The sequence below is a fragment of the Pinus tabuliformis genome, chromosome 2_2 (genome assembly GCF_031772625.1).
Source record: "Pinus tabuliformis cultivar Carrire ecotype Pingquan chromosome 2_2, CPIR1, whole genome shotgun sequence".
Classification (NCBI taxonomy): domain Eukaryota; kingdom Viridiplantae; phylum Streptophyta; class Pinopsida; order Pinales; family Pinaceae; genus Pinus; species Pinus tabuliformis.
Genome location: NC_142300.1, coordinates 920,361,835 through 920,384,935, shown reverse-complemented (window position 1 = coordinate 920,384,935; position 23,101 = coordinate 920,361,835). Strand labels below are relative to the sequence as shown.

The 23,101-nt window shown below is 38.7% G+C and overlaps 2 protein-coding genes and 3 pseudogenes across 2 annotated transcripts; 1 reads left to right on the top strand and 4 right to left on the bottom strand.

The window, feature by feature from the left end:
- Window positions 1-1,983: 1,983 nt before the first annotated feature.
- Window positions 1,984-4,756, top strand: LOC149196059 (uncharacterized). Its single transcript, XM_089408138.1, has 3 exons — window positions 1,984-2,551; window positions 2,650-2,901; window positions 4,334-4,756. The coding sequence occupies exons 1-3, from the start codon at window positions 2,078-2,080 to the stop codon at window positions 4,754-4,756; spliced, it is 1,149 nt and encodes a 382-aa protein (XP_089264264.1). The 5' UTR covers window positions 1,984-2,077.
- A 1,662-nt stretch (window positions 4,757-6,418) lies between these two features.
- Window positions 6,419-6,766, bottom strand: LOC149196058 (ACT domain-containing protein ACR4 pseudogene; annotated as a pseudogene).
- Window positions 6,767-10,246: 3,480 nt separating this feature from the next.
- LOC149196057 (ACT domain-containing protein ACR4 pseudogene) lies at window positions 10,247-10,594 on the bottom strand (annotated as a pseudogene).
- Window positions 10,595-14,108: 3,514 nt separating this feature from the next.
- LOC149196056 (ACT domain-containing protein ACR4 pseudogene) lies at window positions 14,109-14,933 on the bottom strand (annotated as a pseudogene).
- A 2,463-nt stretch (window positions 14,934-17,396) lies between these two features.
- LOC149196055 (histone H3.3-like) lies at window positions 17,397-18,151 on the bottom strand. Its single transcript, XM_089409041.1, has 4 exons — window positions 18,080-18,151; window positions 17,899-17,975; window positions 17,706-17,794; window positions 17,397-17,586 (listed from the first exon to the last, which is right to left on the bottom strand). Exons 1-4 carry the CDS (start codon window positions 18,149-18,151, stop codon window positions 17,414-17,416), a joined length of 411 nt encoding a protein of 136 aa, XP_089265167.1. The 3' UTR covers window positions 17,397-17,413.
- Between the last annotated feature and the right edge of the window lie 4,950 nt (window positions 18,152-23,101).

The following is a 23,101-nucleotide window of genomic DNA, read 5'->3' as shown; positions in this document are numbered from 1 at the left end:
AAGAAGATTGATTGATTATTAGTTTTGGTTTTAAGCATCATGAATTTGATTGTAGTGTTTATATTTTGCAAATGATGATACTTACATGTTGGTGACTTAATCATAAATGTGCAAGCGATAATACTTACATGTTGGTGACTTAATCATAAATTGAAGTAGTGTCAACCTAATTTTGGGTTTGAAAAAACAATAAATAGAGATATTTAGAATTACAAACCTGAGTGTGTTGTATTTTTCCTTATGGAAGCCAAGTTTTGCAAATGGATAACAATATATTTATTTACCTAAATATAAATCGCCATTCATTATACATGTTTAGGATGGAACAATATAAACCATTTTTGGCACCATATCAATCAAGAGAGAAATTGAGTGAGTGTGCCTTTGAAAATTAATGGTACTCTCTACAAGAAGACTACTGGAGCCTCATTTACTTGATTCATAGCAGATTTGATATATTATTTGATGTTAGTGTGGTCTACAAATCCATGTAGGATATGAAAGAGAGCTGCTTAGAGGCCACAAAAAGGATTGTTTATGAAAGATACATATTAGCATAGTATGAAGTACTGCATTAAGAATATGAAACTAGTCAGTTACTTTGGTCTTGTAAGAAGCAGGCAGAACTATTGACCACTAAAATTGAATATAAGGGTGCATTTAATGTTGACAAAATCAATGTGAATCCACAATAGCACACACAAGCACCACACACATTTGTAATAAACTTTTATTATTATGGGCTGATAAAGAAACAGAGGATACAGAGCTATACAGAGGCCAACCCCCAGTCAAGTCGATCACAAACAATGAACTATGATCATCCAGAGGCCAACTCCATTGAATTTGCTATACAATTATTTACATATTTTACATCATCAATACAACGGTATAAGAAGTGCAAGTGATCAGAAGTGCCAGTGGATTCAAATGATTTAAGAAAGAAGGGGGAAGCACTGTATTAGTTGATCCAGCGAAAACATACCACTGACCAGGAATCTCTAAACAGAAAGGTGGGGTGCAGTTCCTATTCGATGAAGGAAAGCAAAAAATACCAGCAATTGCCCCAAATTTTCACCTCGTGCTGTACCAATCTCCTACCAAATCACACACCTTTCAAATTCAGATGTTCAGCAAGAAGTCCAGAATCCAACGTCTTCTCCTTCAGCCTGCCCAATTCTTGCAGATAGACTTGGGATCGTGACTTCTACTTTTCAAAGGAAACCTCTAGTGGCTAAAAGGAGTATTTTACTTCCTACAAGGCCAAGAAGTGCTAAGAATCTATGTCAAGCACTAGAATCTATGTTAAGACTGTGATTCATCAATGGTCTTTACCTGTGTAGTTTGAAGAGTTGTCATTTTGTAGAACAAAGACTATTTATCAGCTTGTAATTTGTACAACTTGTATAAGCAATTCTAGATTAGGTGGATTTAGTTCCTTTCTCCTACCACCACTGTAATTAGTGTTGTCTTCTTTCAGATCTACCAATTTTGCACACTTCTCTATGATGAGGTCAATTTCGCAATTCCTGGGTCATCAAATGGCAGGGCCATGTTCGGCCATGGTGAATAGTTCTCCATTGCTGGTCTTCTGTTCGATGATCAACAAATCATATTTGGCAAATCCCAGTGGTATTGTGCTTTCTAGATCCTGGCATTGTTGTACCCAATTTCTGTCTTTAGCAAGGTAATTGTCACAGTGTAAAACAGATGAACGAGGATGGTTTTTAGAGAACCATCGTCCATACATACAACCTTCAAAGGCAATTACTTAATTCCATTGCAAGAGGCCCAAAATACAACATCTAAGAATAGGATTTTATCAATCCAAGACTGTAGAGAAAACGCTCTGACTTTGATTTGAAGAGATCACCAAGGGAGAATCGGATGGCAGGTTCCCTCATTTAGCAAATAAAATACTTTCAGAAATATGTGGGTCCTCGACAACTAAAGCACAGGAAGGAAAGGTCTGACAAAAAAGTTAGGAGGAGGATTATGCATGAACTTTGCAGGTGGACATTTTGTTTACGCTAATGGGTAGTTTTTTATTTGGTTGAATTATTCTATTTTATTCAGAATGGAGTGGTGGTGGAAGAGAACTGCAGTCACAGCATCCAAATGCAGGAGGGAGGGAACAGACATCAAGGGAGGAGGAAGAATGAAGGGAAGAAGGAGAAGCTGCATAGCCAGTGCAATGTCTGTTGGGTTGTTAGTAATGGTGGTGGTGGTACTGATGGCACTTTGGCTGGTTTTGTCAATGGATAACAACCCATTTCTATATCAACATGAAAAACAGGAGTACCCATCTCCAACAGATGGCAGTTCATCACCATTGCCCGCAGCCATTTCTGTTTTCAGCCAACAGGGCTATGTAACAGTAAATACAAATATCGATTATAACTTTACTAAACTGTATATTGAATGGGGTATACGCCATACGACACTGCATAATGAGATCTCCAAGAAAGGACTAAGGGGCCCCTCGGAGCTAAACTGCTTTTTATGGCTTCTGGAATGCTACAATCTCGCAAAACATCCTGCCATTGTGAAAGTAAGTAACGTTGCTTTCTTCTCCTCTCCTGTATTTTTAGTTTCTGAGATGATGGGTGGCTGAAGATGCTTTGGTTTTTGGGGAAATTTTCATCGCAGAGCCTGATACCAATCCTGGGACCAGATATTGTTCTGCATGGAATCAAGCTGTGGAAACCCACAAATGAGACTGCAAGGAGATTGCAATTGGACGGTCAGTCAGGACAATGTGATGAGGTTGCCAATGTGGTTTTAGGAAGCAATGCTAGGATTTTGAAGGGCTCACAGATGTATACGGGCAATTTGAGACAGAGACTTTTAAGTAAGATTGCTGCATTGGATACCTACCAAAATCATGCTCATGTAGAAGATGTAAGGTTCTCTTTGGCTCCAGTGTCTTTTAGTTTACAGTATTGCAGGACACACACATAAACTTATAGGGTTGACCTTTCAGGAGCAACCCTCGCTCATGTAAAATCAGGAACGAACCTTCTAACCAAGGTAAAGGACATTACCTGAGCACAACTTGTTTAGGTAAAATCAGGAACTAACAAAGGTAAATGACATTACCTGAGCACAACACGGTTAGGTAAGACCTTTACATAATTTTGCTAGAAGGATTTGGATAGTCCTGATGCAAGGTCACTGTCATACCTGAATTACAGGGATTGATCCTTTCATGCGGGTGGTTGTATGTGAGTGTGTCTACCATTTTTAATTTGTTTAAGGTACAAGCTTGCTCAATATTGTATGTGAGTGTGTCTACCATTTTTAATTTGTTTATGATACAGGCTTGCTCAACATTCTTTCATTCTAATATTTGTTTCTTCCCTCTGGTCATAGTCCTAACTCTGCTCATTGTTTTCTTTCTGGCTTAATCAACATATGTTTTCTACTTATCTTGTTATACTACTTCGCTGGTTTTCCCATAGATACCGTGAATTTTTTTCCTCCATAAGACAGAATATCGGCCTAAAAATTTGTCAATCTGCAAGTGAGCTTGGCAAGCTCACTTGCAATGATACAGATATACTCATTTATTTTTCTTGCAGAGGAAATATCGGGGCAGATCTATCTGAAGAGATCGCATCTCGCTCTGAGTTTATAGCAAAGCCTAACCCGGAGGGCCTAACCCTGAGGAAAATTGACTCGTGACTTTCCATTAGAGAGATACTTTAGTTACAGGAACTCGACCAATTGAGCTAACCCTCTATACTAATATATTAATTTTTGATATTTATTTGCAATTCCTTATTTGTTTCGGCTAACAAGTTTATACCAGTCCTTTCTTTCTAATACCCTTGTTTTTCCTCTGTTCATAGTCCTGTGTTATTATACTTATCTATACTTATCTGCTTACATTTTCTGCCAACTTGTATTGCTCATTTTATTCTTCTTTAGTTGTGTCGTAACCCTGTTTTTGCCTCATGAGGAACGATATGGATTTAAACCTTTGCTAACCTGGCAGCAGGCTTTGGGTGAAATTCTCTAGGTTGATGTAATGACATCTTTCTTTTCTTCGGTAGTAACAGCACCTGATGGTTTTGCTTGTTAAGTGGATCAATTTGGTGTAGTGGTTAGTTTAATTGTATGATGGAGTGTTTGTGTAGGCATTAAATCTCACTGTTGTGTGTCCCCTTGCAGAATGTAAGGTTACTAAATTCATGTCAATCCTTTTTTCTTGCAAATATGTATATTTTTCCCACTCCAAAATAAACTGCGTTTTTCCTTTACTTACTAACATATATTATGTATGTAAATCAAATTACCAACATGCTTGCTAACATACAATTTTTTTTAATAGATAATTGTTGGAACTGTAAGGAAGGGGATGCTTAGAAAGCTAGGCAAGCGCACGGAGGACTTTGTGTTCATCACCACAGAAGCAAGAACTGGCAATGCAATTATATTTCATGGAAAAACTTTATACAGAATGGAGACAACTGTTGGGGAAGTGTCGGTGGTTTTACAGGGAACCTGCCATCCGAAAGACAACATACTCCATATCTGTCAAGCTGCAAACAATATCAAAGAGAAGCTTAGGTCTGTCTTTACACTGAACAGTCACCACAGAATACCCCCTCTCCAAACAGTTGTCAACAGTCACAAGAGGCTTGGCGTTGTCGTTGTCGAAGTATCTAAGATAGGTCCCCAAGCTGTGCAAGTCAAAGTATCTAAGATAGGTCCCCAAGTTTTGCAAATCAAAGTATTTGAGATGAAGATCTAAATGCATTTAAGATGATTAACGTTGATTGTTTTCCTATTTTAGATGAGTTACTTTTAATTTTAAGCCATGTATAAATCATACCGATTGTCTTGTCATTAAAATTATCTAGTTATCCATTTTATGTCAGGCAATGCTTACTTGTACTTCAACACTGTAAAGATATCTTTGAACGCAACATTTTCTTGAAATTCATTATTCTTCGTTCCTGTAAGTCCACGGGTCTCTAACCACCATTACCATTGACTTGAGGACATTTAAAGGACATTGTGATATACTTAAAACCCTAGTTTTAAAAATAAGACATAAATTCCTCGAGAATTCACTTTCTTTAGATCCTTTGAAAGCTCATTTTCCATAGGAGTTAACGATTTGCTGTTAACTATCCTCGGCTGCACTTGGAGATGATACAGCGCATAGCAACCTCCTGTGAAATAACAACAGAAATCTTATAAATCAGACAGAGCAAATCAACATTGCCACGAAATACCTGAAGTATCATCATCGCGGTTACTTCATAAAAAGTGCCAAACATAATACAAAGAACAATAGCACAAACAAGCACCACACACATTTGTAATAAAATTTTATTATTATGGGCTGATAAAGAAACAGAGGATACAGAGCTATACAGAGGCCAACCCCTAGTCAATTCGATCACAAACAATGAACTATGATCATCCAGAGGCCAACTCCATTGAATTTGCTATACAATTATTTACATATTTTACATCATCAATACAACGGTATAAGAAGTGCAAGTGATCAGAAGTGCCAGTGGATTCAAATGATTTAAGAAAGAAGGGGGAAGAACTATATTAGCTGATCCAGCAAAAACATACCACTGACCAGGAATCTCTAAACATAAAGGTGGGGTGCAGTTCCTATTCGATGAAGGAAAGCAAAAAATACCAGCAATTGCCCCAAATTGTCACCTCGTGCTGTACCAATCTCCTACCAAATCACACACCTTTCAAATTCAGATGTTCAGCAAGAAGTCCAGAATCCAACGCCTTCTCCTTCAGTCTGCCCAATTCTTGCAGATAGACTTGGGATCGTGACTTCTACATTTCAAAGAAAACCTCCAGTGGCTAAAAGGAGTATTTTACTTCCTACAAGGCCAAGAAGTGCTAAGAATCTATGTCAAGCACTAGAATCTATGTTAACACTGTGATTCATCAATGGTCTTTACCTGTGTAGTTTGGAGAGTTGTCGTTTTGTAGAATAAAGACTATTTATCAGCTTGTAATTTGTACAACTTGTATAAGCAATTCTAGATTAGGTGGATTTAGTTCCTTTCTCCTACCACCACTGTAATTAGTGCTGTCTTCTTTCAGATCTACCAATTTTGCACACTTCTCTATGATGAGGTCAATTTCGCAATTCCTGGGTCATCAAATGACAGGGCCATGTTCAGCCAGTGTGGTGAATAGTTCTCCATTGCTGGTCTTCTGTTCGATGATCAACAAATCATATTTGGCAAATCCCAGTGGTATTGTGCTTTCTAGATCCTGGCATTGTTGTACCCAATTTCTGTCTTTAGCAAGGTAATTGTCACAGTGTAAAATTGATGAACGAGGATGGTTTTTAGAGAACCATCGCCCATACATACAACCTTCAAAGGCAATTACTTAATTCCATTGCAAGAGGCCCAAAATACAACATCTAAGAATAAGATTTTATCAATCCAAGACTGTAGAGAAAACGCTCTGACTTTGATTTGAAGAGATCACCAAGGGAGAATCGGATGGCAGGTTCCCTTGGAGGAAATTTTGTATGCATACAGTCGTCTTTTACTTGCAATATTGTTAGTCCATTTTCTTGGCGAACAACTTCTACTGTCTTGGCATCAACGGGGTTTCCAGCTGTATCAGTCACATAGAACACATCAGCTACCTTATCACCCCGCGTTGACACCTCTGCTTTTGTAACTGACAACCCATTTTCTCTAAATATGCGAGTCACCTCCGACAGAATCCCAACACGGTCGTTGGTGCAGAGTTCCAGTCGCATACCCTGAATTCATAAAATATCATCAACAAAACTCACACTAAGCTGACTAAAATTTAAAAAGGATCAAATTTGAATGCACGGGGAATCCCAAGTCTTAGGGTTTTGAGTAAATTTCCACCATGGATTCGATCCTTGGAATCATACCTCTGATTTTCTTTGTCTAATGGCAGCCTACTAGTTTTCCAAACAAAGACACTACGCAAGGGTTTGTTGCCAACCTCTGCAATACAACGCATGGATGATTCAGAGGGATATTGCATGGATGATTCAGAGGGATCCAGAGCGGCGTGGAGGGATCCAGGGGAGGCAAGTCCTGACGCCCGCCTGGAGAACACCACTGGAGAAACCCTACCTCTGGAATGGCGATTAGCACTCGGTGCTCTTCATTACCTGGATCGCCTCGGTGACTGTTTTGATCGATGGTTCCAGTGTTTGTAATCGTCTAACATCTAATCGTACGACGTCAAAGGAGGACACGTAGGCAAAAATGGGGATGGATTTCAGAGGGAAACGCCTTACGGCGTAAAGATAATATATTTAAATTAATCATTTTTACTTTTATGAAATTTGAATATAATTTACAATAAAAAAATTATGAAAATATATAAATAATAAATAAATAAGTAAACAAAGAAAGTTGTGAGACAGACACTTCATAAAGATCCTTCCCATGGAAATTCCCCTTTTTATAAAAATGCAATAATTTTATCAAATAGGGAGCTAAATGCTTTAAATATGGATCACATATTTGGAGAGGATTTATGACGACTAGACGATGGATAATAGGAAACATTCACTAGTTCATTGGTTCAGTAGGATGACTAAGATTGGTAGAGATCCGGGAGAATATAATCTCTAGATGAGATCATAAAACAACTTCATGATAAAGGTATTATTCATATTTTACGTATACAGAAGGGGTGGGATTCTCTGCAACTATATCACATTTGGATGGGCACGACAGACTTTGGTATAAATGATGACTTCTCCGACATATCTATCAATTGACATTAGCAGGTATGTATTTCATTGAATCGTGATGACGATCATTATGGTGATTTACTCCTGGAACATATCATTCTTAAAGTTATATACTATTTCATTTCTTCCTCTCTTGGTGAGCAGCAAGATAAGCGTTGGTTTTGTAGGGTTTGAACTTTTAATATTCCAAAAAAGATTATGCTTTGTGGATGGTTTGTATGGAGGAACTAGGTCCTCACGCGAGGGTTTCAGGGCCCTGGGAGGTGCAACGTATGCCATAAATCGAATGTGGATGTTATGAATTTATCCATTCGGTCTCATTTTTATGTTGCTACCTCGATATATGTTTTACAGAGACTCCAGATCAATGCAAGCTGGTGTTACTCATCTATAGAGGCATGTTTCAGATACTGGTTCGATTTGGGGAAGAAGGACAAATACCTTCAATTTTTGCTATTCTGGGGCCTTTGGAGGGGGCGAAATGCCTTTATCTATGACAACATCCCTTATAACATTGGTCATATTGGTTCCAGACATTTTTGGAAACTCAAAGGTGGGTATAGAATGGATCAATAAAGAAACAACTTTTGCCCCTCCCCTCCCCTCCTTGGTCATTAGATGCAAAGGATGAGTAAGATAAAAACCCCATGCCAGAATTTAGAGAGTTCACTCATGCAGTTGCATAAGCATTCGTGCCATAATCCTAGATTTACTTCTCTGAGCCCATTAGACTTGAATGCTATTCTTCGACACAAAAAATTGCAGACTTCTTCATGCATGGCAAATATCAGTGCTAAATGGTGTTCAACATCCTTGTAATTATGATAAATTTCAGGTGATTGAATTATGATATAACTTTCAGGCAATTTAATTTGATTTGCAGATTCCAAAACATTTTAGTAATCAAATTTCCTTAATATTCTGCAATCTTGAATTTCATTACGTGTGCTCTTAACAACGCTCAGCAGACTTTGCTAGTTTCGATCAGAAGATTGCACCCTCACATTTCTTTGAAGGATCTGGATGAAATGGCATGTTTATTATTTACTGGCAATGCAGTATCTATGGCGATCTGGCCTCTTCTGTGAATTCTACTCGTTTACTGGCATTCCATTTTAGTTTGTCTTTGAACCATCTCAGCTCTATGGTTGTTTCCCATCGATAAAGAAAATCCATGGCTTAAGGAGATTCTCATGACAGAGAAAAGAAATGAAAGCGCGAAGTCATACTTGACATACAGAAAATTAAGAAACCATGAAAGAAAAGAATTAAAGGAATCAGAACCATTATATAAATTGCCATTGTTCCAATACAGTTCAAGCAAAATGTGGCTTCTTGATAGAGGAACATAACATGCTGCATTCATAGACATTTAATTGCTTGCTTCCTGGACATGATTTCTCATGGATACCACTGTACTCAAATTGCAAAGGCAAAATACATCACAAATACACAGACAACAACTAAAATAAAAGAATCTTTAGCTCCTTATTGACCTACTACTACTCATGATGATCACCAGTGCTGCTGTTTCTGTAAAACCCCATCTGATCCTCTGAGCTCATCAAGAGGGACCGAAGAATTTCGCTGCTGTCGCTGGAAGCCCACTCCATCGGATCCACAGAGCTTATGAGCGGCCGAAGAATCTCATGCACGACTATCCATCTGTTGCTGAAAACATCCGCAATCTTTATACCCACATAATTGACAAAGAAGGGTTTGCTGTCGCTCACAACCAGCGATTGCCCGTGGAGGAGAGTCTTCAGTCTTGTGCCCGCCAGAAGCTGCACCAGATCTGCCAAAGGCAGCCTCATGTTGGGAACCACATGGTACCTCACATTATTCGAAAATTCTTGGACTTCGCTTGAGAAAACGGAATCGTCGCTGAGAGTAAAGATGGTGAGGTTTTGCAGGCGCAGAAGCTCAGGGGACTTTATGCGCATGGCCAAGGCGAGGATGTTGTAACCACGATCTCTAAGACTGAGCATTGCATCTTGCAGCATGAAGGGCGTTATGACATTCAGGGGATGAGTGGAGGGAGAGATGGAATCTTGGCGGCCACCTCCGTGAGAATTACCTGTGACGACGAGGCTGCAGTGGGCGGCAATGGCTTCCAGGTTTGTTCCGTTGGGCAGCTTTTGCAGATCGGCGTAGGTGAAGAGGCTTGGCGATGTGGTGGGAGAAGGCCCATCATTGAGTGACAATTGTCTTAAGGATGGAAGACGATCTAATGGTTGGAGTTTATTCCATCGTCTAACAATGGATCTAAGGGCCCATAACGAGACAACGCGGCATGGAGGGGAGTTCTTCTCAGAGGGAACGCCTGTTTTTGTGCTTTCTAGATCCTGGCATTGCTGTACCCAATTTCTGTCTTTAGCAAGGTAATTGTCACAGTGTAAAACAGATGAACAAGGATGGTTTTTAGAGAACCATCGCCCATACATACAACCTTCAAAGGCAATTACTTAATTCCATTGCAAGAGGCCCAAAATACAACATCTAAGAATAAGATTTTATCAATCCAAGACTGTAGAGAAAACGCTCTGACTTTGATTTGAAGAGATCACCAAGGGAGAATCGGATGGCAGGTTCCCTTGGAGGAGATTTTGTATGCATACAATCGTCTTTTACTTGCAAGATTGTTAGTCCAATTTCTTGGCGAACAACTTCTACTGTCTTGGCATCAACGAGGTTTCCAGCTGTATCAGTCACATAGAACACATCAGCTACCTTATCACCCCGCGTTGACACCTCTGCTTTTGTAAATGACATCCCATTTTCTCTAAATATGCGAGTCACCTCCGAGAGAAGCCCAACACGGTCGTTGGTGCAGAGTTCCAGTCGCATACCCTGAATTCATAAAATATCATCAACAAAACTCACACTAAGCTGACTAAAATTTAAAAAGGATCAAATTTGAATGCACGGGGAATCCCAAGTCTTAGGGTTTTGAATAAATTTCCACCATGGATTCGATCCTTGGACTCATACCTCTGATTTTCTTTGTCTAATGGCAGCCTACTGGTTTTCCAAACAAAGGCACTACGCAAGGGTTTGTTGCCAACCTCTGCAATTCAACGCATGGATGATTCAAAGGGATATTGCATGGATGATTCAGAGGGATCCAGAGCGGCGTGGAGGGATCCAGGGGAGGCAAGTCCTGACGCCCGCCTGGAGAACACCACTGGAGAAACCCTACCTCTGGAATGGCGATTGGCACTCGGCGCTCTTCATTACCTGGATCGCCTGGATCGCCTCGGTGACTGTTTTGATCGACGGTTCCAGTGTTTGTAATCGTCTAACATCTAATCGTATGGCGTCAAAGGAGGACACGTAGGCAAAAATGGGGATGGATTTCAGAGGGAAACGCCTTACGGCGTAAAGATAATATATTTAAATTAATCATTTTTACTTTTATGAAATTTGAATATAATTTACAATAAAAAAATTATGAAAATATATAAATAATAAATAAATAAGTAAACAAAGAAAGTTGTGAGACGGACACTTCATAAAGATCCTTCCCATGGAAATTCCCCTTTTTATAAAAATGCAATAATTTTATCAAATAGGGAGCTAAATGCTTTAAATATGGATCACATATTTGGAGAGGATTTATGACGACTAGACGATGGATAATAGGAAACATTCACTAGTTCATTGGTTCAGTAGGATGACTAAGATTGGTAGAGATCCGGGAGAATATAATCTCTAGATGAGATCATAAAACAACTTCATGATAAAGGTATTATTCATATTTTACGTATACAGAAGGGGTGGGATTCTCTGCAACTATATCGCATTTGGATGGGCACGACAGACTTTGGTATAAATGATGACTTCTCCGACATATCTACCAATTGACATTAGCAGGTATGTATTTCATTGAATCGTGATGACGATCATTATGGTGATTTACTCCTGGAACATATCATTCTTAAAGTTATATACGATTTCATTTCTTCCTCTCTTGGTGAGCAGCAAGATAAGCGTTGGTTTTGTAGGGTTTGAAATTTTAATATTCCAAACAAGATTATGCTTTGTGGATGGTTTGTATGGAGGAACTAGGTCCTCACCTGGAACAGCAGCTTATGCACGCGAGGGTTTCGGGGCCCTGGGAGGTGCAACGTATGCCATAAATCGAATGTGTATGTTATGAATTTATCCATTCGGTCTCATTTTTATGTTGCTACCTCGATATATGTTTTACAGAGACTCCAGATCAATGCAAGCTGGTGTTACTCATCTATAGAGGCATGTTTCAGATACTGGTTCGATTTGGGGAAGGAGGACAAATACCTTCAATTTTTGCTATTCTGGGGCCTTTGGAGGGGGCGAAATGCCTTTATCTATGAAGGCATCCCTTATAACATTGGTCATATTGGTTCCAGACATTTTTGGAAACTCAAAGGTGGGTATAGAATGGATCAATAAAGAAACAACTTTTGCCCCTCCCCTCCCCTCCTTGGTCATTAGATGCAAAGGATGAGTAAGATAAAAACCCCATGCCATAATTCAGAGAGTTCACTCACGCAGTTGCATAAGCATTCATGCCATAATCCTAGATTTACTTCTCTGAGCCCATTAGACTTGAATGCTATTCTTCGACACAAAAAATTGCAGACTTCTTCATGCATGGCAAATATCAGTGCTAAATGGTGTTCAGCATCCTTGTAATTATGATAAATTTCAGGTGATTGAATTACGATATAACTTTCAGGCAATTTAATTTGATTTGCAGATTCCAAAACATTTTATTAATCAAATTTCCTTAATATTCTTCAATCTTGAATTTCATTATGTGTGCTCTTAACAACGCTCAGCAGACTTTGCTAGTTTCAATCAGAAGATTGCACCCTCACATTTCTTTGAAGGATCTGGATGAAATGGCATGTTTATTATTATTACTGGCAATGCAGTATCTATGGCGATCTGGCCTCTTCTGTGAATTCTACTCGTTTACTGGCATTCCATTTTAGTTTCTCTTTGAACCATCTCAGCTCTATGGTTGTTTCCCATCGATAAAGAAAATCCATGGCTTAAGGAGATTCTCATGACAGATAAAAGAAATGAAAGCGCGAAGTCATACTTGACATACAGAAAATTAAGAAACCATGAAAGAAAAGAATTAAAGGAATCAGAACCATTATATAAATTGCCATTGTTCCATTACAGTTCAAGCAAAATGTGGCTTCTTGATAGAGTAACATAACATGCTGCATTCATAGACATTTAATTGCTTGCTTCCTGGACATGATTTCTCATGGATACCACTGTACTCAAATTGCAAAGGCAAAATACATCACAAATACACAGACAACAACTAAAATAAAAGAATCTTTAGCTCCTTATTGACCTACTACTACTCATGATGATCACCAGTGCTACTGTTTCTGTAAAACCCCATCTGATCCTCTGAGCTCATCAAGAGGGACCGAAGAATTTCGTTGCTGTCGCTGGAAGCCCACTCCATCGGATCCACAGAGCTTATGAGCAGCCGAAGAATCTCATGCACGACTATCCATCTGTTGCTGAAAACATCCGCAATCTTTATAACCACATAATTGACAGAGAAGGGTTTGCTGTCGCTCACAACCAGCGATTGCCCGTGGAGGAGAGTCTTCAGTCTTGTGCCCGCCGGAAACTGCACCAGATCTGCCAAAGGCAGCCTCATGTTGGGAACCACATGGTACCTCACATTTGTTCAAAAATTCTTGGCCTTCGCTTGAGAAAACGGAATCGTCGCTGAGAGTAAAGATGGTGAGGTTTTGCAGGCACAGAAGCTCAGGGGACTTGATGTGCATGGCCAAGGCGAGGATGTTGTAACCGCGATTTCTAAGACTGAGCGTTGCATCTTGCAGCATGAAGGGCGTTATGACATTCAGGGGATGAGTGGAGGGAGAGATGGAATCTTGGCGGCCACCTCCGTGAGAATTACCTGTGACGACGAGGCTGCAGTGGGCGGCAATGGCTTCCATGTTTGTTCCATTGGGCAGCTTTTGCAGATCGGCGTAGGCGAAGAGGCTTGGCGATGTGGTGGGAGAAGGCCCATCATTGAGTGACAACTGTCTTAAGGATGGAAGACGATCTAATGGTTGGAGTTTATTCCATCGTCTAACAATGGATCTAAGGGCCCATAACGAGACAGCGCGGCATGGAGGCGAGTTCTTCTCAGAGGGAACGCCTGGTATTGTGCTTTTCTAGATCCTGGCATTGCTGTACCCAATTTCTGTCTTTAGCAAGGTAATTGTCACAGTGTAAAACTGATGAACGAGGATGGTTTTTAGAGAACCATCGCCCATACATACAACCTTCAAAGGCAATTACTTAATTCCATTGTAAGAGGCCCAAAATACAACATCTAAGAATAAGATTTTATCAATCCAAGACTGTAGAGAAAACGCTCTGACTTTGATTTGAAGAGATCACCAAGGGAGAATCGGATGGCAGGTTCCCTTGGAGGAGATTTTGAATGCATACAGTTGTCTTTTACTTGCAAGATTGTTAGTCCAATTTCTTGGCGAACAACTTCTACTGTCTTGGCATCAACGGGGTTTCCAGCTGTATCAGTCACATAGAACACATCAGCTACCTTATCACCCCGCATTGACACCTCTGCTTTTGTAACTGACATCCCATTTTCTCTAAATATGCGAGTCACCTCCGAGAGAAGCCCAACACAGTCGTTGGTGCAAAGTTCCAGTCGCATACCCTGAATTCATAAAATATCATCAACAAAACTCACACTAAGCTGACTAAAATTTAAAAAGGATCAAATTTGAATGCACGGGGAATCCCAAGTCTTAGGGTTTTGAATAAATTTCCACCATGGATTCGATCCTTGGACTCATACCTCTGATTTTCTTTGTCTAATGGCAGCCTACTAGTTTTCAAAACAAAGGCACTACGCAAGGGTTTGTTGCCAACCTCTGCAATACAACGCATGGATGATTCAGAGGGATATTGCATGGATGATTCAGAGGGATCCAGAGCGGTGTGGAGGGATCCAGGGGAGGCAAGTCCTGACGCCCGCCTGGAGAACACCATTGGAGAAACCCTACCTCTGGAATGGTGATTGGCACCCCGCGCTCTTCATTACCTGGATCGCCTCGGTGACTGTTTTGATCGACGGTTCCAGTGTTTGTAATCGTCTAACATCTAATCGTACGGCGTCAAAGGAGGACATGTAGGCAAAAATGGGGATGGATTTCAGAGGGAAACGCCTTACGGCGTAAAGATAATATATTTAAAGATAATGAGAGGTTGCTCATCGTTGACGAGATGTTGAGCATGCTCAATGAGCGAATGACAACGTGGCACATTTTGATGAATACAAATATATTATCTTATTTTTATAGATACATATCCCGGGACAGTGGGGGAATTGGGAGCAAAGCAAACATGCACACTTTGAATGGTGATCTTTATTGGTTATAATACTTTCCAAAAAGGAACGACCATTAAGCTATTAGGTAAATTGGATTCTCATAAAGGCGGGTTAATATCGTGATGGCGTTATTATTTTTTTACGATATTGCGTAGACAGTGATACAATAAATGTTACAATAGTAAATAGTTACTAGAAATTATTCTAAAAGTACAAAAATAGGCCGATAGGATTAGTATATTGGAATTGTTGAAGTTTTTTAGAAGAGATGTTGGTCCAAGCGTAAAGGATGAGCAATTTGGGATGGCTAAAGACTTTCTAATTGTTTTTTATTATAGTAAAATTTGATAATTCATTGGTTTTACTTTCAAAAGCTTGAAGGAATTTGAAGAGCATATATAGAATTGCTTTGTGGGATTTGATCCCAAAATCATTGATTTGTAAATACATACTCAATGAAATGTTAATTGGTTGAAACCCTACACAAATGTTTGATATAAGCAAATAAGCTAGAAATTTTCGTTATTCAGAAAAATTGTAGCACCCAGAAAAAACCAAACCCCTCAAATTGAGCATTAAAAATGCTATTGCGTTAAAACCTTCAAACTTGGTGATAACCCTTCAAATTTGGGTAGAACACTGAGAACGAGTATTTCTATCTTTTACGTGAGAACATTTTTATTTGAGAACGAGTGTTTCATTCTGGTTGGAAAACTGAAAATGAATGATTCCTGAAAACTAGGATGAGGGTTTCATGAAAAATCATAACCAAATACGGTGGCCGAGATGCACTAAATTGACAATGATTTGGCCACATGGGAAGAAGACATAAAAATTCACACTGGACTGGATAACGAAACATGACACTTGAAGAATTTCTTCAAGTCATCATTAAATTGACAAAGTGGCCGAGATGCACTAAATTGACAATAATGAGTTAGCCACATTGTGGCTCCCCGAGTGTGGCCACGACGCCATGGCAACAAAAAACTGACAATGAATTGGCCATATGGAAAGAATGAATAAAATTTCACAAGGAATAAAAATGAATATTAGCTAAAACTGCACCATCACAAAAACAATGGCAAAACAATTTTCCAAAATAAACTTCCCACCTGAGCATTGCAACAACTTGCACTTTTGCAAACAGATTGCTCAAAACTACCGTGCATTGCAAACTAATCTCTTCCCAAGTATTCAAAAACAAAATTTTCCAAACAAATTGATACAACCACTAAACATTCCATAATCACTCACTTCAGTCCGACAGATAAACAGTCAGACATATAAAATCCATGCAAATATTCAAGAACATATTCTTGCAAACACATCGCAAGACTATTGTGCATTACAAAATAGTAGATTCAGCCTTGCTGATAAAATCCATCCAAATATTTAATAACATAATTATAAATACTCATTGCTCACAACCATAGTGGATTTGTATAATAATTGCTTCAGCCTAGCAAATAAAATCCATCCAACAACTATTTGTAAACTTCAAATTCAATTATTAAAAACATATAAACAAGTTCCATTATGAAGAATTTTGGCAAATGCACAGGTCTCTCTTGCAGACAAGATAAAACAACCCTCTCTTGCAAACAGAATAAATTATTGTTCAACAACCAGTTTTATACATGAAGACACATATAGCACTTCAACATTGATAAAAGACATCGTCATACAACATCTTGTTAAAAGACATCGTCATACAACATCTTGTATTGTGGTCGATTATCAGTCAAAAGTAATAGAAAGTGCAGAATATTATCAGTGTAAAGTAATAGAAAATGCAGAATATAAATCACGAAGAATGTTGTCTACCGAAAAACAAATTAAATTTATACATGAAGACACATATAGCACTTCAACATTGATAAACAATAATTATACCATATAATAATGAAGAGCTTAACAAGCATCAACATGCAATAGGGGTTCCAAAACATTGATAAACAATAATTATACCATATAATAATGAAGAGCTTAACAAGCATCAACATGCAGTATGGGTTCAAAAAACATGGCTTCGAATGGCAAAAAGTTCCATATTAATAAGCAACTACAATTAGCTCGAGTCGACCCATTCAATTAGAAGTCATAAATCCACAATATCCATTGTAGTCAACATAAACTTCAATTATACGACATTACAAAATCCTGTAGTCTACAATGTGTTTTTGCAAAAAGCTTCCTTCATCAAATATATGTACATGCTATAGAATTCTCCCCCCAAAAAGATCCGACCTTTACAAATCATCACCGTGAAAACAGGCCTAGGCCCTTTCCCCACGGATACACCTTGCACGCTGAATGTCTTTCGGCATGATGATCACCCTCTTCGCATGTATGGCGCAGAGGTTAGTATCTTCAAACAGACTGACAAGACAGGCCTCTACAGCCTCCTGAAGTGCCAAGACAGCATGACTCTGGAATCGCAAATCCGTTTGAACACAATAAAAAAAAAAAATTAGACAAGTACCATCGCCAGAACAGAGTACCAAGAAATTCATTTAAATGGGTCGCCAATTAAGCTAACATTTTAGCGAGAAAGGTGACATGTTACCTTGAAGTCCTGGGCAATTTCCCTCACAAGCCTTTGAAATGGTAGCTTCCGAACTAGCAACTCCGTGCTCTTCTGATACTTTCGAATTTCTCTGTTCAGTCGATTAAACAATTTGCAATAAGACACATATACTATAAAGAAAACATTGTAAACATATCGATAGAATCCAAAGCAAATTTAAACTGCGTGACATACCGAAGAGCAACTGTTCCGGGACGATATCTATGAGGCTTCTTCACACCTCCGTTCGTGGGAGCAGATTTACGAGCAACCTAATTTAAAAAAGGAACTTCAGAATAAAATGCCACAATAAAAACAACACGCCTAAATTAACTCCACCAAAGATGCAACGGAAGAAATATAGGAAAGCAGTTACCTTTGTTGTGAGCTGCTTCCTCGGAGCCTTTCCTCTGGTAGATTTTTGTGCTATCTGCTTCGTACGAGCCATGATCCAAGGAAAAGAGCGATCTATAGCACAGAGACCAAGAACGAAAGCATAAGACCAAAGCCCAAACATCAAACAGAAAATCCAAAACCACAACAAAAAATTACTATCAATCTCTTAAAAAAAAACCACTTTTAGGCAATGCAATCGCGATCACACCGTCTTAAATAAAATGGAGATTTTCCCGTACTAAACCCTTGAAAACAAATTTGAAGAACAAGGAAAATAGGAAATCAAAGCAGACATATACTCTGAGACAAACTAAAATGGAAATAAAACATGGATCCTAACCCAATAACAACCACAAACCCTAGGAAACCAAGAGAATTCACTAATTCAAGAACAATTTGACATGAACTTCAGAACTTTTTACATCAAAAACCAACAGACACGCTACAAGAATATAAATATGAATAATAAATAGAAACACAGCGAAAAGAAGATAACCTTGGAAACATACACCAAAATCCTCTGCTACATAACACCCTTTTTGGGATAATCTGCATTCGCAGTTTTCTAATCCATGAGTGCATCCTTACTTGTTCGATACCTGTTCGCCATTAGAAACATGGGAATATAGGTGACCTGATGAGTGCATGCTTGCCAGATGTGATGCGCGGCGAGGATAATGAATCGGTAAATATCTTTTTACTACCAGATGTCAAACAAAAAAGCATATAACAGATGTCAAGCAGAGAAATAAAGTGTAGCCGAAAAGCTCACTCAAAAGAAGGCCTATCAACCTAAATATTAGTATTTACTATTGTGTGGATTTTTGTAAATATTCTAATTGATGTGTAAGGTATTGAATTGCGGATGGCAAGCCTTGAAAAGAGGATCACATAATTGCTATGGAAATTTATATGTTTGAGTTTTCTAGCATTAGGATCACGAGCAGTGAGCTAGCATTTGGAAGCACTTCAAATTCAATGGATTTGGTGCAGGTAATATTTGTCAATATTTCTTGCATGTCTCTCTACGCTCCTTACCTATCTTTTCCTTATTTAAATCGGTTACCACAACCGTCTTCTCCACACATCCCGTTGCTTAAAGAACATAACTAAACAAAAAATAATGTGGTCCACCGCCCACGAGACACTTGGTTATCGTTATGGAGGGATTTATTTAGAAACCTCATGGCAACTTCTGCGCTAATTTTTTAAGTAACCTTTTAACACATTTCCATGATAATGTGGAAATTTGATCGCATGACGGTGAAATTTTATTTGAGAATGTGGAAATTTGATCGCATGACGGTGAAATTTTATTTGAGATATATAATTGAAACTTTGAACCAATTGTTTATATTCAAAATGTGATTCATTTATTTGTAAATGATTTTATTAAAAAATAATTGTGGTTATATTATTCGATAAGTTATTACCAATTAAAATTTAAAAGGTTTAATAAACTTTAATTGATGGTATACTATTAAGAATAAATTATTATAAACTAAAATTTAAAAGGTTTAACATTATAACTAAAAAAAAATTAAATGATTTTATATTATTAAGCAAGCCTAAACTCCCCATATAAAGGCTAGTGATTTCAGCGTTTCCAAGCACCTAGAAGCATTAGTGTGTTATAATAGTAGGGAGTAACAAAATTTGGGAATAGGTAGGTTTAAAATTTTTGTATATCTATTGTTTCTGGTTGATTTGTGTTCTTCTATTAAAATTATTTGTATTTATATTTTTATTGGAATTATTTATATAAAGAGATTTATTAGTTAAGACCTATTACGTGAAAATGTTATTGCTAATAAAACTATCTCAACTATATTAATTTTCTATACATGATAAGTTATTTTATTTACCATTTTAGATCACATGAATTAAAGTGTAGTTTTCATATTATCTTTTTTAAGAATAATTAATATTATTTAATACTCATTTTCCATAAGGCTTATTGTTCATCATGGTCTTTGGGTAACGTTTGTACTTTTCAAAATTGTTTTGTGAAGCCATTATCTACGTTAAGGGACATCATACAGGAAAGTTTATGATGATTTGCCTGTTCCACATGGAATTATCATAATTGAAGACCCAACACGGCTCTCTATAGAGTTCAAGGAAGGTATTAACATGTCAACAGATGAAGAATCTACTTTTGATTGAATATTTTGGTGGAATACGCCGAGATGTAATTATTAAAGAATTTCAGTCATATAGCAAGGCCTGAACCCACACTAAATTTCACTAGGGAAAAAAACATATTTTTAAAATAATATTTGTTTTAATAATAAAATAATTATTATGTCTTAATTACAACTCTTTTTTTTTGCTAAAGAAAGAGTGGGACCTTCTATTTCATTAATGATATACATAAATCACATCAATCCACAAGGAGTTGTGGATCAAGGGAGGGACCTGAAAACCCACCCGAAAACGGGCTAAACACCCAACTTATAAGTTCAAAAAAAAAAACTATACAAGGCTGAACAAAAGGAAACCGGAAGTGGTACCAAAACTAAGGACTAAACCGAAGTCAAAAGTGAGAGATCCATCAATTCGCGGGAAAGATAAGCTGGCTTTGACTTAAAGACAGCCACCCATTTTTCCAAAAATGGAGGACATATGCACTTCCCGCCAACCAACCAACCTGACCCAATGATCTTCATCGTTGATCCAGCATATCCAATCCAACGACAGAGGGCTATTTCGCAACGTTAAGAAGCATGACCCTTAACCAACCCGACCACCAACTAGCTCGATCATTCCCATTCGTCGATCCATTGCGGATGATCCAACAGCGAACGATCATATCGCACCAACCAATGTCTCCAAACATTAGCGTGCGATGAGGGCGATTTTAAAACTGACCCCACTGCCATGTGTTGCTCTCTGTATGTTATTGCTTCAAAAAAAAGAAAAACCGTTTTCCACCTGCGAGGCCCGCGATCGCCGGAAAACCATCCCGCACCCAGTATTCCGAGCCCGGATGGAAAGCTCATGGTATTGCGGCCGCCGAGATTTCTTTCCGATGTGTCTTTTCTTCCGGAACTGAGGAAAGAAGTGACTCCCCCCCAACTGCCAAATTTCTCAGAATCAGAGCCATCCGACTGGCTACTAAATGGATTGTCTAAATCCCCTGGGATCTGTATCCAGGGCTCTCCTTCGAAACACATCTATATCTTCTTCTACCTGCTCATGACAAATCGTTTTTACCCTACTCTGAGGCAGCTCTTGCCAGTTCAACACTATCCTGTTCTGTGTGTTGTTAACACCTTGATTGGCAAGAAGATCCACCATTTTATTCGCCGACCTTCGAACATGTTTAAAACTAACTGTACGAAGGCTCTAGATGTGAATCTGAATCCATTGAAAACCCTGGATAAGCCTCCAGTTCTTTGAAACTTTTTCTGGCTTGGATCCCCAGCTGATCCTTTTGACCGAGTTGATGATAAGCTCAGAATCAACCTCAACTATCACATTTTGTCGGTTTTCTTGTTTCAGGAGATCTAAACATTGTTCCATAGCCATCAATTCCGCCATGTTATTGGTGGCTTTTCCTAAATGACTGTGGAAGATGCAAAGGACACTTCCTTTCTCATCCCTTAACACACCTCCATAACCAGCGGTGCCCGAGTTGCCTTTTGAAGCCCCATCAATGTTGAATTTCAAAAAGCCCCTGGGGGGAGGATGCCAGAAATCTTGCTCAGACACCATGGAGATTACATTCCTTTCCAGTCCCTGAGGAGAAAGATCCTGCATGCCTAAATCATAGAGAATTCTCAAATCAGTAGCAGAAGGAGGGTTCTTATGAAGAATTCTCACAATGGTGCCAACAATTTCTTTGAGTTGTTTTAAGATCTGCTTAAAAATGTGTTGGGATGACCTCTTTTCATTCTTGAAGATTCTGTTGTTCCTTTCTTTCCAAACATTCCAAATAATGAAACTAGGAAAGATGGCCCATGTTGAGCCAAGAACTTCATTATCTGAAAAAAATTTTCTCCAATTATTTAGGGTGTTGATGATATTCCTTTTATCTCTGTCAGTCTGGCGGAAAATGGTGGCAAAAGAATCCCACAAACTGGAGGAGAAAATACAATTGTTGAGAAGGTGCTCCATAGTTTCGTCTTGAGCTTCACAAAGCTAACATTTGGAAGGCCCCAGCATACCCCTCTTCCTGATGTTATCCCAAGTTAGAATTTTCCTATGGTGAACCAGCCACATGAATAGTTTGATTTTCATCCAGCCTTGGTGTCTCCATAGTTCAAGCCAGATCTTGTCTGGAGCTTGTGTGTTCAGGTCAAGGAGAATGAGTTTTTCTTCCTTGAGATTAAAGTCCCCCTCATTCTTGTAGCCCCATCTTAGCTGATCTTGCCCCTCTGACTTTAGAATCTTCCTTTGGTCTAACATTTTTTGTAGAGTCTGTGCTTTAGCTTTTAGGGGGCTGTCCTCCCTAAAATCCAAGTTTCCCCAGGTTCTCCATTTTCCATTACTATTGGCTTGATCCCAGAAGTCTTTTACTTTAGATAACCCTTTGGTTTCTATTTCATGCTTGAGATCCCTCCAGTCATCTTTGAACAATATGGGTTCTTGTTTCCATTTATCCTCCCAGAATAGGGCAAGATTTCCATCTCTGATTTCCCAGAAGCTGTTTCCTTGGACTAAGTCCCTGTTATCCCAGGCCTTATTCCAAAGGTAAGAGCCCTTACTATGTCCTGACATTCTTATAAGATCGTTGTTTAGCCAAGTGCTGGCATATTTTTCTTTCTAGATCATTGCCCACTGAGCCTTTGGGTTTTTAACCCATCACCACCATAATTTAGCTCCTAAAACCCTGCTTAGAATCTAAGGATCGTCCAATCCAAGCCCACTGTAGATTTTAGGTTTGCAGATTTTTTCCCATGCTACCAAGGCCTATTTCTTTCGTTCTTCCACCTTGCCCCAAAGAAAATCTCTTTGAATGGTTCTGATTTGCTACAGGACTCCTTTTGGTGCTGGAAGA